Source organism: Orussus abietinus, unplaced genomic scaffold (genome assembly GCF_000612105.2).
Source record: "Orussus abietinus isolate OABI.00-Male unplaced genomic scaffold, Oabi_2.0 scaffold42, whole genome shotgun sequence".
Classification (NCBI taxonomy): domain Eukaryota; kingdom Metazoa; phylum Arthropoda; class Insecta; order Hymenoptera; family Orussidae; genus Orussus; species Orussus abietinus.
The window spans coordinates 588,704-602,513 of record NW_019394787.1 but is presented as its reverse complement, the minus strand read 5'-3'; the positions used below and the strand labels follow the sequence as shown (position 1 = coordinate 602,513).

Below are 13,810 nucleotides of genomic sequence, written 5' to 3'. Positions count from 1 at the left end.
TCCTTCGATCTATTTCCAAACCCTCCTAACCTAACAAGCACACGTGACCTACTCCCCAAGGTACCGGGGATGCGTATGTGTACGCGAGTCCAACGGAAACCGGAGGCTTTATCGGGAGAATCGCGCAGAGCGGCCGCGTTCCGATATGCTACCCTACGCCCCACTATATTCCCCGTAAGGCCGAAAACAAATAGCAGACATTAGGCTCTGATGATAATATAATTGCCCGAGGGGAATCTCGGCCCCCGAGCGCCCTAACGAATTTATTTAACCCTCCTCTTCGATCGGGAGATCCTTCTTGGATCAACCGCAAAAAAGTCGGGGCCCGCCTAACGACGTGCCATTTAGGTAACGGCAGAAAAACCGAACCGACGTTTTCATCCGTTAACTCGAGCGGAGGGGCTCTCGAGTAGCGTATATTTCTTCGAATCTCGTACATTTAGCGATTTTTCGCCATCAAAAGTCAACGATTTCCACGGCTCGTTAAGAAGATCGCGAAGAGTCGCCGCGGAGCGATATGCTAGAGTCTACCGTACTATATTCCCCATATGGCGCCGACAGACGAGTCGTTTGCTCGAAGTTCTGCCGATAATATGATTGTCTCAAAAGGGAAATGCCTCGAGGACACCGTAACGAATTTATTTAGCCCTCCCCCTCAATCGGAAGATCCTCTTGGATTAGCTGAAAAAGAAAGCTCAGGACCGCCTAATGACGTGCCATTTACGAGAGGGTAGAAAATCCGTCCCGCCGTTTTCATCCGTTAATTTGAGCGGAGAGTCTCTCAAGTAACGTATATTTCTCTGAATCTTGTACATATATCAATTTTAGCGGTTTTTCAGCATCGGGGGCCAACGATTCCGACAGTTCGTCAAGAAGATCGCGAAGAGTCGTGCAGAGCGATATGCTAGAGTCTGTCTTACTATGTTCCCTATATGGCACCGGCAGACGAGTCGTCTGCCCGACGTTCTGTCGGTAATATGATTGTCTCAAAGGGGAAATGCCTCGAAGGCACCGTAACGAATTTATTTAGCCCTCCCCGTGATCGGGAACATCCTTCTTACACGTACTGCAAGAAACTCACGTCGGGTTTAACGATCCGACGTTTATTAGTAGCGTTCGAGTCGGTATCTATCCTTTTTATCCCGGATGGAGGATGTACCTCCGTCTCGCCGGAAGTTGGCTCAGGGTAATTTGCTTGATAGAGCGATGCCGGAATTAGACGCGCCACGGTACACTCCGGAAAACGTAAATGGAGCGTCCGAGACGTTACGATTTTTCCTTGGCTAAGCGGTTCCGAGATTTCGGAACACCTGCGAACAAGGCGTTGCACAGAGATCGGAAGAAAGGACGGAGGGACGGGGAAGGAAACGGAGCATCTATATTCATAGTACGACTTTCCTTAAACGCGCCAGACCGAGTTCGCTCCTGGACCTATAATCGCATCAGCTCCTCGCCTTTGGCCCGGCGTCGACCAATCGCGATCGCGCCTCGCCTTACGGTCCAATTCCGCTTCGCGTGCCGAGCGGACGCGACGAAAATCCGCATTGTCATCTATTTCTGTTTCCGATTGAAACGAGCCACCCCGGGCGTCCCGGCGTTTCCCCGGAAGGATTCGAAATTTCGGTAACACTCGAAGAGATGTACCAGCCCCCCCTTCCCGCAATTCGTTGCATCGTTTCGTCTATAAATTCGCATTCGGTCGCTCCCCGATATCTCCGAGGTCGACGTTAAGACCCAACACGGACGCGAAGAAGTATATCAAGATTTTCTTCCCATTCTTCCAATATCCTTGTCGGGTATTTAAAATGGCATAATCTCAATAAATAAATAAATTCTGCCGAAGATCGGGAAAATCTGCCGATCGTCGAGGACCGACTCGACGACGAGTCGATATCTCGCGCTCCCCTATTCATAGTACTCGCGTCCCCTCTCGTGCCAGAATCCGTTCCGCGTGTTCCCCGCCGATCGCGACCGCGGTCCGATTCCGTTCCGCGTGCCGGTGGCGATCGCGGCGCGCTCGCGTCCAGCCGGAACATCGGCGGCGACGCGTCCATTTCGGACGGCGGACCTCGGACTCGAGAGCGCTCGCGCCGCCAAAGCGAGCCAGGCTTGCGTAAGCACCGAGAGAACCGAGACTCGACGCTATGCGCGCACCGACTCTGACCCACATGCGCGGGCTTTATTTAAACAGGTTTCCGCTTTCGACGGGCCTCGGGAGCCGAGCGTCCCCGCGCGCGCCGAGACTCGAGATCGACCGGTCGATCTCTCGATTCTGGGCCAGGGTTTGATTGTCGATCTCTGAATTCAGAACGATCTTTGGATTCGGAACCAGGAATCGAATATCGATCTCTCGATTCCGAATCAGGGTTTGATCGTCGATTTCTGGATTCAGAACCAGAATTCGATTATCGATCTCTCGATCCTGGGCCAGGGTTTGATCGTCGATCTTTGGATTTAGAATCAGCATTCGAATATCGAACTTTCGATTCTGGGTCATGGTTTGATTGTCGATCGTAGAATTCAGAGCCAGGGTTCGATTATCGATCTCTCGATTTTCGACCAGGGCTCGAAGGCTGATCTCTTGATTCAGAACCAGGATTCGAATATCGAACCCTCGACTCTGGATCAAGGTTTGATCGTCGATCTCTGGATTCAGAATCAGAATTCGATTATCGATCTCTCGATCCTGGGCCAGGGTTTTATCGTCGATCTTTGGATTTAGAATCAGCATTCGAATATCGAACTTTCGATTCTGGGTCATGGTTTGATTGTCGATCGTAGAATTCAGAGCCAGGGTTCGATTATCGATCTCTCGATTTTCGACCAGGGTTCGAAGGTTGATCTCTTGATTCAGGACTAAGATTCAAATATCGATCCCTCGATTCTGGATCAAGGTTTGATCGTCGATCTCTGGATTCAGAACCAGAATTCGATTATCGATCTCTCGATTCTGAACCAGGGTTCGAACGTTGATCTCCTGATTCAGAACCAGGATTCGAATACCGATCTCTCGATTCTCGACCAGAGTTCAACTCGAGGATTGCGGGTTCGTCGATCCACGAAAAGGGACGGCGAATAGGGTCGCGCGTCTCGAGGGGTAACTCCGGGCCCGATCGGTCCGTTTAAAATTCCCGCCGCGCGTCCTTGCGCGGCCGGGGCGCCGGCGGCCATTGGCGGGCGGGACGCGGCCGGAATATGGCGACCCTCGGTAGCGGTCGGCCCCCCTCGCGTTCGCCTCTAATTCGAGCGGCGCCGATTCCGCCAACCAAGTCACGACACTCACCGAGTTAATGGCCGTCATGCTGCTAACTCGACTCGGATCCGTGTCCACTAGCCCACTGTCACTCTGCAACAGAACGTAATGGGAATCACAATTAGTCGACCCGCCATTATGCGCCGGCGTCTATGGGAAGAATACAGATCACGTCGGTAGGAATCTCGTTACGCTTACATATGTACCCAGGGTATACACGTCGGCACGTACTTCCTCAACATATATATCCATGTATCTTGGCCCCTTGTCGGATAATTGGGTTTTGTTCGGCCATTCAAAGGTCGCGGGGGGTCCGCCAAGAGTTGCACCCCGGGCCGACCTCGGCGTCCTTAAACCGGGGCCGGGAGCGACTCCTCGAGCGCGCGTTTTCTGGATACCGTGTCAGGAGTCGCCGAGAACGCGGAGCGAGAAGGAATTACGGCGAAGTGCCCCGGCGATGGGTTATTCACAAAATACCCGGTCGGTTCCGCAGGGTCCGCGCGGGCGCAACCCCCCAGGAAACCCGCCGCGAGGGAGCGACAAGACGAAGGAAGCGTTTCGTGAATCTTTCATCCTTCCCGGTGCTTAAAATTGCACCGTGGGATTTCCTTCCCGTGAGCCTCTCGCGAGTTCCCGGCGATACAAATTGAGATATTAATTATTAATCGCGAAATGGGGAGGGGGCGCGGAGGGGGCCTCGCGGGTGATGGCTCTGTCGATGGCGAGCGAAAGCACCCCTAAACGGCCGGTCTATGGCCCGGGCGTGCACCGAGAACTTATGTCCTGTCATAGGTGCGCTCGTTATCCGGCAAAATGCCTGTTTTATGTTTAACAACCGCGGGGACCCATACATAAACTCATATAATATCCGGGGACAACGCCCGGGCTCTCTAACTGCGCCGCATAAAAAATCATACACTCCACTTACGACATCGGAACGAGGGAAATGCCGCAACGCGTATTGCCGCGATGTCCCCGTAATGCTTACCCGGACGCGTACACACGTCGGCGTACACGATGTAACGGCATCGGAGGGTCCGATCGGAAGACGCGATTTTAATGAAAACGTCATTTCGGAGGAGGAAAACTGCGCGTCCGGGTCGTAAATCCGTATCCGCGTCCCGGGAACAAAGGAAAGCGGAGGATTTCCGCGAGCGCGCAGCCGAGGAGTGGAAAATTCGTTACAGGCCGGACGCGAGTCCCTCCCCGGAGTAACGCAATCCTTTTACGACGTAATACCCCGGGGAGATCCCTCATCTCGGTGACGTAATAAATATTTCCTCCCCCTTTCCCGTTCTTCTTATTCTCCATACGTATTCCTTTGGCCCCTTCCCCTCCCCCCCCCGCGGACCGCCTTCGATCAATTCCCGCAGCTAGAGCTCCTCTTCTCTGTATCCTTCCACCTATCGATAACACGTAACAGGCTACTGCATTATAATCCCTATATTGCACCGACAAAGGCAGAGGAAGCAGAGTGGGCGGGAGAGGGAGAGAGAGAGAGTACATGCGGCCATGTACCCAAGGTATGTATACATACGCGCGCGTTCACTTTGCATATACGAGGAATCGAGGCTTTAAGCTCAACGGAGTTGAATGTTGGCGGGCGATTTATGGCGGCGGCCGTGCCAAAAGGGATTTATTTATTCGCCAAAGGACGCTCGATTGTTGGGACCAATGTTTATAACATCGCGTCGGGACGCCGACGAGGCTCCTGGGAGGATCGCGACGGGGGGGAAGGAAAAAGGAGGCGTAACGAGACAGTGATCGACGCGTCGCGCCCCGTATTTGCGACGCCAATCCAAGATGGCGGCGCAGAAGGCGAAGGAGAAAGCGGAGAAAGGTCGCGTCGCGGGCGTCGCTTCTTCGTCGGCTCTCTTGACGTCGCGAGGCGTCGAGTGACGTCACCGTTTGAGTTGCCCGTCGTCTTCTTTTAACGCCCCGACCGTCCTGCGAGCACCGCTCGGGCGTCGCGACGCCGTGGGTGGTCGCCGGTGCCAAATTCTTACGTCAACGCGCCACTCGCCATTTAAAGCTTTTATAAAGCTGAAAGCTTCCGTCGCGTTAAACGCGCCTAACGGTCCGCAACGCTGGTTTTCGGACACCTACGCCGCGTCGTCGCCCCACCTCGGAAAGGAGAAGCGCATGCGGGACGGACACGTGATAAGGATCACCGGATCCGTGGAGACCGTCGCGGAGAAAATATTTAATTTTGTCGGAAAGTCGACTTCCTTGGAAAAGTGACAAAATTCAGGGCCCCTCTGGCAACGATGGTCACGATTTAAACGAATTTCCTGGGGATGAGGGGAGTTCGAGGTTAGGTCACGGCGGTGGGTCTTCGTCGGGTGTTTTTGGAGAAACGGGAGATGTTGGAAAGAATTGTCTCGGAGAAAAGTTGTTCCGCGTGAAATCCTGAACAACTTTCGTTCGGGTCATTTTCCGGCAGGACCGACGCGGAACGGGAAACTTGAGTCGGGGAGGAAAAAGCGCGGGGCGAAGCAGGTCCGCGAAGATGGATGCGCAGGCGCGAGGTCCAGAAGTCAATTCCAAAACGCTTCCCGGGAAGTGCTCGGGTTTCGAAAATGAACCTCGGGGAATACCAGGAGACGAATCGCGCCGGAAACCCGGACCGACAGCCGGGTGTCGTTAAAACGGCAAAATGGGAGCCAAAAGAGAAGCGTCGGGTCAGAGGGAACGTTCTGCGCCTCCGTGCCAACATTCGGTTGGGCTCGGTACGATTTTCGAAAAATCCCCGGAGGAACTCTCCGAGTCCGGGGAAGCGATCGTACGCCGGCTCGCAGTTTCGAAATGAATTACCGCGGCAAATTAACGGCGTAAAAAAAGGGGGCGCTCGTTACCACGGTAATTTCGACGAGACGAGGCGCGCGAGCCTCGCCAACGAGCTCTTTTTTTTTTCTTTCTCCCTTTTTTTTTCCAAATACTTCGGGGAAAGTAGCGAGCAATTTGCAAGTTTTTAGCATGCCCCGGCGTGGCAGCCTTTTTGCGCCTTCCGTAGCCGACCAATGGCGTCGATTACTCCGCGCTAAAATACCCCGAGAATTGAAAGGAACCCGCGCTATCCCTCTCTCTCTCTCTTTCTCCCGCTGGGAGAAATACTTCGAGTATTTCCGCGCGCTCCTACAAAACTCGAGTACATACACCGCGAAACATGAACAACGTCGACGTTAAAATCGGCGTTAATTCCGTCCCCCTCTCTCGGATCACTCTTTTTTTCCTCGCGCGATTCCGCGACTCGGAAAAGACTCTCGAGCGAGTTCTCTCCCCGGTCCCGGGTTCGATTCCGCGACGGGGAGAATTTTCTCCACCTTACTTAAAACCATTTTCTCCTTTTTATTTTCGTTTTTATCCTTAACGAGATTCATCTCAACGCCTCGAGATGGCGAGAAAAACACCCCGCTCCCGTTGTGAACATTACTCGGACGTAACTCGGACAATAACGCGAGTCGCGTCCGAGGGGCGGCACGACGCGCCGCGAATGTGACGGGCGACGCGGGAAGGCGTGCGTCGAGAGCCGATTTCGTCAAGACGGAGGCTCGTAAAGAACTCCATAATGACCGTCGTGGCGATTTACGGCGGCCGGGCGAATCGAAGATCGGCCCGGGTCGGCGATAACCCCGAGTGATAACGCCAGTCCCGCGAATCGGCCCGGCCTCTTCGGCGAGTCCAATCGGCGAGATCGACGACTACCCGGAAATCGATCGTTCCCGAAGAATCAGCACTTCCGGAATCCCGACGAACCCTCTCTCACTCTCCCTCCCTCTCTCACTCTCTGCGGAATCCGCGGGTCGCGACCCCTTTCCGAGTGGCGGGGGGATAAAAAATACCTCCAATATTTACGAGCCGTGTTGCAGAGCGCGGAGCTCGCCGTGTAAAAGCAGGATGGCCGGGTAAACAAGGCTCGCGCGCTTTCCCCGCGTTTTCCACGCGTTTTCCGCACTCCGGTTTACCGTTCCGCCGGCTTGCCGCACCCTCGGCCCCTTACCCTCTCGTTTCCCGGTTCCCTTTCCGTGGCGACACGCGGACCCGCGCCAAGTACACGGCGGCCGCACTAAATCGTGGCAGCGCATCAAGAATCCTAGACATTGTCAGCGACACCCGCGGAAATCGCATCCGACGCCCCGCTAGGCCGGAACGGGATTTCTAAGGCGGGGATTTCCGAGGCGCAAATTGCGAATGGCGAATGGCAAATTGTAAATAGCAAATTGCAAATTGCGTTTCCGGGTGCGGCCTGGCTCCGGGGGGAGGTGAAAACGTCACCTCGGAGTCGGGTGGTCGCGTAAAATTTTCGCCGGCCACGACTTCCGGCCCTCCCACCCACCCCCGGGACGCGGTTGCAGCTGCAACTGCAACTGCATCCCCGACCGCATCCCCTGATCTCCCCGAGGGCACCGCGCACGCTCGCTCGCGGTGATAAAACGCGGAGGGAAGTTTTCTTTACGCTCTCGTAAACGCGCCCGAGCCGCACGTGCGGCCGGGGGGAGGGCGGCGAAAATCAGGCCGCGCTCCGGAAGGGCGGAAACTCCTCCGCGCAGTTTTCAGACATCGCGGGAACGTGGCTCTTCAGCCCCAGTGGGAAAAAACGCGGCCGGATTTTTGGCGCCCCATTCACTCGTTGACTCGGTGTGCGATTCCGTCGACGGAATTTTCCCAAATCTTTCCGAATTTTCCGCGAGTTAATTCTACGGGGCCGTCATCGAGGTCGAGGCTTTCCGTATAAAATTCCGCATAAAAATTGAAATCGACGAGACTTTGGGGGAGGGGACTCCTCGGTTTGGTTCCGTTTCCGTCATTTCGCATTCAATCCTGTTCCGACGAAGGGGATGCGGAAGCGGAGGAGCCGCGTTATACCGTGAAACGTCCCTCACGCGGCTGAAAGTTCGGCGTTCAGGGGGTGGCGGTAGTTCCGCGCACGTAAACGTTATTAAGGCTCCATTGCTCCCCCCTCCCACCGACGCCGATGCATTTCTTCGGGACGCCGGGAGTAGTTGGAGTGGCCACAAAAGTGGGGCGGAGGGCGGAAACGGCGTCACCGGCGGCGGCCATGTTTCAATATTAAGAAGGGCTTCGGGGATGATTTAAATAAGCTCGCGGAAAGCTCGCCCGTACGCAGCCTGTAAAGTCGGGGAGTTCCCCGATTTATGGGGAAGACGTCGGGGACAGCTTAGACCCGTTCTCCGTGGGGGGGCGGCCATTTTCTCCGAGCCCCGCGCTCGTACTTCATTTCGCTACCGAGAGGTCTCGACAACGAACGCGAACGGCGCCGTTAGCGCGACGTCGGGACGCCTAGATCGTGAAATAGAACGGCGGGAACGCCCTAATGGCGCCCTTCTCGAAAATGTAAAAAAAAAGAAAAGAAAAAAGAGGGAGAGAAAAGAGCGAAAAGGACCGGCCATAAAAAATGGGATCCTCGGCCCGGCGCTCACTTGCGTCGCCGTGGAAAGAGGAGAAACCGCGAGAGGGTAAAAAATGCCAGGGCCTATTTCGCGAATAGAAGCATCCCTTAAAGGATCACGCGGATAATCGCGCGATCCCTCGGTTGGGGGCGGCTTAAAAGGTCGGGTGGATAATCGGCCTGGAATTTTCCGGAAGGCTTTTCCCGAAATGGCTGGGCGGTTTCTTCGGTCGTTCCCGGGGGTTAGAGGGCGCCCGGGAAGGGGATGATTGATGAGCCGATTGCGGCGGGAGCGGAGCGTCTAAAAAACGGACGGGGCCGCGTCGCCGTCGATTCTCTCGGCCGACTTAAAGATACGTCTCGCCGGGTGCGAGAGGGGAAGAGGAGATTTCCATCGCGGAATCGGCGTCGCGTTTGCGGATGACGCCGCGACGCGACGCGACCGGAGGACGCGCGCTTTTGGACGAGCTCGCGTAATCCGTCAGGAGGTTACGCACCCCTCGAGGTTTTAATTTAAAATTATGACCCGTGGGGATGCACTCGGCACCTGGAAGACTACCCTCGGCGGAGAGGGAGGTAAGGAAGACGCGGAGGGTGCCAAGAAAGCGCCGCCATCATGGCGACCGAGGAACGCGGAGGGACGGCCGGAAGTGGCGGAAAAGCGGCCCTCTTTATCGCCCCGTATAAAATCCGCCCCCTCGACTGTCCTCGCCACCCGCGGCATGTCGAGAAATATTGCGACGTGCATGGGACTTTTTATCCGCGTCGCGGAAGGGGCGCGGAAAGGAGAACTCCGAGGAGGGCCGAGCGCACCATTGGAGGACGCCCAGTAAAAGCCGCGACGCGGCTAGAACATATCCCGAGTAGGCCGGCGGAATCCCGCGGCGGGGGAAAATTGGCGTAATCGGCGCCTGGTTGCTAAGGAAGGAATCCCATTTCACGGAAGATACTGCCAAGGATCCCTTTCTTCCATTTTTTATCCCCCCCTCGTTCTCCTACCCTTTTCCATGTTTCCCGTATTTTCACTCGCCGTGGATTATACACCGGGCGTGTTTCAGGTGCGTACCTTACGCAGGGGTTGAAAAACGAGGCGGAAGAGGTGAATTCCATTTTCCCGGCGGAATCTTCGCCGGCTCGGCTTTTTGCATTTTCCTGGGGCGCGTTCACCGACCAGGGGAGAGTACGTATCAGGGGGAGGGGGCTGGTTACGCCACCGGAGTACGCGCAACAATGGCGGGCTCCGATTTAATTCTGAATTACGCCACGCTCCGGCCATTTCCCCATTCCGTGCGCTTAAACAAACGTTACTTAGAAACAACCCCGCTGCCCTCGACCCACTCCCACCGGCCGCCGCAAGCCCGGCCCAATTTATAATTCCCCGCGACACTTTAAGCGCACTTAGCCCACTTGTCCGACCCGAGCGTGTACTCGCGTGTACAGGGTGCACGCACGCACCCGCGCAAACGACGCAGCTGGGAGCGGGCTTTAGCGAAACTAATAGGAACGCTTCTCGAGCTAAACCGAAACGCGCGTAAATTTGTCGAAATAGAAAGAGAGCGGGCAAAAGAGGGCGGCGCGGGTTCCACGGGTGGAAAAGAAATTCCCCTAAATCGCGGAAAAGTGTCGGACCACCTCGAGGGCTTACGTCCGTTAATTATCCACTTTTCCCCTTCTCACAGTAGGTCGCTTCGTGGGAGCTATTCGAGCTCGAGCGAATTCCGCGTAGATGTCGGCCAAGGATGCGATGACGTTGCGTGCCCCCCCCCCTCTTGCGAGGGCTTATGCGTTGAATTCGGAAAATTGCTGCGATCCTTGCGTCGATGCGTAACGCGACTCGAGCTGCGATCAACGACGGATCCGGTTAATAAGGAAACGGGATCAAAGAGAATCGCCGCGACAAGTGATGAGGAGTGCAAGGTGCCGTAACCCTGAAGAGCGGAGTAGAGTTCGGGGGGGGGGGAGGGGCAGAAAAATGTAATAAAGTAAGGAAGTTAGGTGAACGAAGCGTGAGAGGTCGAGAGGGAAGAAGGGTGAAGGAGATAGAGAGAGAGGGGGCGGTGGGGAGAGGAGAGGATGGTGACTCCCGGTGGTATTTATACAAGGGTTGGAGTGCCGCCAAAATGCTAGAAGCGACCCTATCTATCGCCAGCTACACCGCACGCCGCAGACTCTTCCCTCCGCGGCTCCCTCGTCGCTCCTTCCCCCCCCCCCCGCCCTTCTGTCCCCGTCCCTGGCTTTTTGCACCCTCTCTAGCCAGTCGAGGAGACACTTGACACGGCCCACACCTACGAGACGTCCCGACGTGTGGTCTTTGCGGCGCTCCCAAACGTCGCGAATCGACCCCGCCTCTCGTCCGCGTTCGGTTTTTCTAGGATGGAACGACTCCTGCCACCCTCCTCTCCCCGTCGCACCGATTTTCACGAGCGACGGTGCCGTACTCGCAATTTAATCTCGAAAGGAAATCTCGAGGTGGGAGACCGGCGGCCATGATGGTTAGCGCCCCCTCTACGGCGCCCGGACGGCCGCGAAGCGGACGATATCCGACGCGATCTCGGCTATCCGAGAGCTTAGCACGAGATTCCGGGGTAATTAGGCCGCGCTGTTATTTCGGGGATGCCGGCCGATCGGCTAATTAGGTTAGTTTGGGTTCACAATCGGGATCTAGACGTCGCGTTCGAGTTACACCGACGACCAGACAGTGCCGAGCCGTGCACTTCCCGGTGCCGGGAGGAACGGCGCGGCATTCGTAAAATTAACTCGAGCGAGAGAACCGAGAGCCAAAAAGCTTGATAAACGCGTGGCGCAAGGTGAGCGATAAGTAAGTGCGCATTCGTGCGTTCTCCCTCTCTCTCTCTCTCTCTATCTCTCTCTCTCGGAGGATCGCGATCACGGGGATAAAGGCGGTCTTAAGCCGCGGATTTCGCGATTAAACTCCGGCCGGAGAGCTGCGTCGGCTCTTAATGGTCCTGTCGGGATTGCATTGTAACGAAAATCAGGCGTCATCCTGACGTCGGGGGGATTCGCGGGAGATCCATCTCCCGGTTGATGGTCCTCGGGGTTTCGGTCAAACCTAACGTAGAGAAAAATTGAAAAAAAAAAAAAAGAAAATGGAAAAATGGAACGAAACGAGAACCAAACCGGAACAAAACCGAGCCAAGCCTCGGAGATCCGCCGATCCAATATTATCGCCAACTTTCAAGTCCATCGTAAAGGGTACAAAAGAAAATACGTAAATCTCAGCATTATCGTAAGGCCGCGCCCAAAGTCGTAAATGGCGACGAGGCGTCCCGGGGTCTATTTCCTGGCGACCGAGGGCGCCTTCGGTCTCGATTGTCACCGGGTAACGAATTGGCCTAGGGGTACGGCAAAGTGCAGAGGCCCGTAGGTGCATAAAACCGGCAAGCCCGGGGCGTCCGGGCGCGTGAATCGGACATAATTCGAGCGGGAGATTTACGAGCCGATCTCCTTAATATACCCACGCGGCACGCAAGAGCGGACTCTCCGACGTATAATTTCCGCGCGCGATTACCCTCTCCGTCTCGCGGCCGGCTGAATTACGATTCGCACCAGGGAACATGCCGGGATCCGGCCAATTGGGTTAAGCGGAGGAACGTCGGGCGTCGGGACGCCGTCTGGCCCGGTTCTCTCGCATTGACAACGACCAAGACGAGGGGGCTCGACCCTCGAGTAAACGCAGGGCCGCTAATTAAAGTCCCCACACCTTATCGCGCCGTAACTTATGATAACGAGACGCGCGGAGAGGTGGAAATAGAAAGTGGCGCCGATCGGGAGGAGACCCGACGCGGCGTTGACGCGTCGCGGCACCTGCAGTTTTCTAGAACGGAATCGTGAGTGAAAACCACACCGACACCAAAATGGACCGGACGGCTTCAGAAATATCCAAATGGTGCGACGAAAAGGGTGGACAGCTGCCGGGTTGGCCCCGATGTTCGGTGACGACCTCTTGCACGTGTTACCCGTACATTACGCGCACTTATTCCGGCAAAACGAGCGCGACGACGCGTCGCTGCGTAAACCCCTCCCTGGGAAAAATCGAAAATCCGACGTCGGCCCAGGCCCGCCCCTAGGGAGTTTCTCCCCCTTGGATTTATCGGCGAACCAGGGAACCCGGGAGCGAGGGTTTAATTGCGACCGCGAATCACTGGATTATTCCAATAAGTTCCGGCCAATCGCGGCTTCAAAATTCACAAGTTTGGCTAAGCCGCCGCGCTTAAGCCCGAACCGAAGTAACCGCCTCGAGTACGGTTTAAGCTTCGACGTTAACACTTAAACTTCCATACGGCGAGGAGGATTATCGCGCGATTAGCCCACCGGAGGGCGGAGAGATCGAGATCGTTTTTACGGGGGAAAATGGTCAGTGGGCCAATTTCTGAAATCGCCGATTTAACGTAATTCCGGGTCCACGTCGGCACGCCATTTTCCCTTGGCAAACGTCTGGGCCGATTCGCAAAAATCGTGCTTGCTGAGGGAAAGGAGGGGCTCGCCGGAGCGAAAGAATTGACACAAGATGGAGGCCCCAGGAAGAAAGGGGAGCGTTCCTCATGGCGTCTCGTTGCTCCTGGCAACGGTAAGACGCTTTTGGCCTGACGTACGCACCGGGCATTCATTTCTCTCCGAGTATTCAGGAAAACGCGGAGGCCGCCCATTCTCGCCGAGGGCCGAAGGCCGGGCACACGTGCACTTACACCTACGCCCGGCTTACTTGCATCGACGTCAATTGCGGCCGCGAGTACAGAGGGAGAGAAAGAGAGAGAGTCTGAACTGTACAGAAGGTTCCACGACGATTCCCTTATTTCCCTCGAGAGGTCTCGATACCATCGGGTGCTTTCGAATTTTCGCATCCTCTGTCGCCCCGATATCTCTCGCGCGTTTATCGCTAATACCCTAATTATCATAATTATGGTATTAAATTTATCGAGGTTCCCGAAATATTCCGACCGGCGAAAAGAGAGTCGGGGGTTTCCTGGGAAAGGGGAGTCACTGACTCCCGGGCAAAAAGAACCGTCCCCGCGTGGCAGCTGCGGAAATAAAAAGGATCCGAGAAGGGGAGGGTAAAAAATCAAAAGAGCGGAATCGAGCACTCGGCATTATAAATTAGGCCGTTCCTGTTTACCACGGCGCCATCT

The 13,810-nt window shown here is 55.6% G+C and overlaps 1 protein-coding gene across 7 annotated transcripts in view; it reads right to left on the bottom strand.

Moving 5' to 3' along the window:
- The window catches only part of LOC105697253 (transcriptional-regulating factor 1), a 263,174-nt gene that overhangs the window by 142,416 nt on the left and 106,948 nt on the right, over window positions 1-13,810 (bottom strand). For all 7 annotated transcript variants that reach the window (XM_012420399.1, XM_012420401.1, XM_012420405.1 and 4 more), the window contains one exon: window positions 3,284-3,346. In XM_012420399.1, coding sequence (XP_012275822.1) covers window positions 3,284-3,346 — 63 coding nt within the window. The remainder of the gene's footprint in view (window positions 1-3,283; window positions 3,347-13,810) is intronic.